The following is a 1285-nucleotide window of genomic DNA, read 5'->3' on the forward strand; positions in this document are numbered from 1 at the left end:
TTAAATCATAAAGAGCTGATTCTGTGAAGCACTTTGTGACCTGTAAAAAGGATGACAGTCTCATGCAATGGACATCATGGTACTTTTTGAAAAGTTACACCAAGAAAGCTATACTTTAATCAACACTTAGAGATCTCTTCACTATATAGCTTGGCAGAAATACCTCAATTTAGGCCAAAATAGTCTCTTCAAGTAGGAAAACTATTTAGGACAATAATAGCAACCAGAAATCACTGAATGGAGTAAGAATGTTTCATGCACCTGCTAGGATCCTAGTTGACAAGGTAACACTGTTAAGTATGACCAAATAATTGTTTTAATGGTATAGACCAGAAAAATCATCACATCTCTAATTTGCATTGAGCTGGCATGTTGGGCAGCACTCTGCATAAGTAATAACTGTGAATCTGGCAAAGTCACTTTAGTGCTCTTGTGCACAACTGGCCTTTCAAGTATCTTTGAGCTGGTCTCACTCTAGAATACTGACTCCACGTCTAAGGGTGCTTGAAAGAAATACAGACTGCAGTACTAGTTTTGTGCTCTAAATCATGTTAAACAAACTCACTTAACTTTTGCTGTCACCTGTGCAACTGAAATGCTAGTAATTTATGGCCTGTTATATTTCAAGGTTGTATAGAATTGGTATAAAAATTAATTGATAAAAAATGTTTTCATACTAAAAATAATGTGTGTCTTGGAAACCATTATCACCTTTAATCTTTGGGCAGAACCCATCCCCAGTCTTCTTACCAAGGTGGATAATTGCTGTATATTTATGATAAAAATTTCCCCCTCAAGATGACCACCTTATCTATCTAATTCATAGTTGTGCTTATTAATAATTTTGCCACATGTTGTGTATTTCTTCAGCATATATTTCTTATTTCATAAATTATTGTTTCCTTTCCTGCAGGTCTACAATGCTCTCCCTGCTCTCATTCATTATCTTCCAGGAAGTCATAAAACAATATTTAAAAATACGGATTATGTAAGAAGTTATACTTTTGAGAAGATAAAAGAACACGAAGAATCATTAGATGTTAACAATCCTCGGGACTTTATCGATTGTTTCCTGATACAAATGAAGAGGGTAAATTGTTAACATATGCTTAGTTATTTTATTGCTTATGCATTTTGTGTTTTATTTAATAATTTGGTATTTTCTAGGGATGTTTAAGTTGTCAGGCCAGCAATGCTTGGAAGGCACTTCAAGTATTCAGTATGTGAAAGAATATGAGCTAAAAATCCTGGAATATATAAAATTAAATTGTTGTATAATTACAAT

General features: G+C 33.5%; 1 protein-coding gene across 1 annotated transcript in view; it reads left to right on the top strand.

Annotated features, from left to right (window-relative positions):
• LOC102028880 (cytochrome P450 2C5-like) overlaps positions 1-1285 on the top strand; it is a gene marked incomplete in the record, with an annotated part of 22080 nt that overhangs the window by 5188 nt on the left and 15607 nt on the right. Inside the window, 1 exon segment of the mRNA XM_013506233.1 lies at positions 914-1090. Coding sequence (XP_013361687.1) covers positions 914-1090 — 177 coding nt within the window.

Source organism: Chinchilla lanigera, unplaced genomic scaffold (assembly GCF_000276665.1).
Source record: "Chinchilla lanigera isolate Chin_1 unplaced genomic scaffold, ChiLan1.0 scaffold00106, whole genome shotgun sequence".
Classification (NCBI taxonomy): Eukaryota; Metazoa; Chordata; class Mammalia; order Rodentia; family Chinchillidae; genus Chinchilla; species Chinchilla lanigera.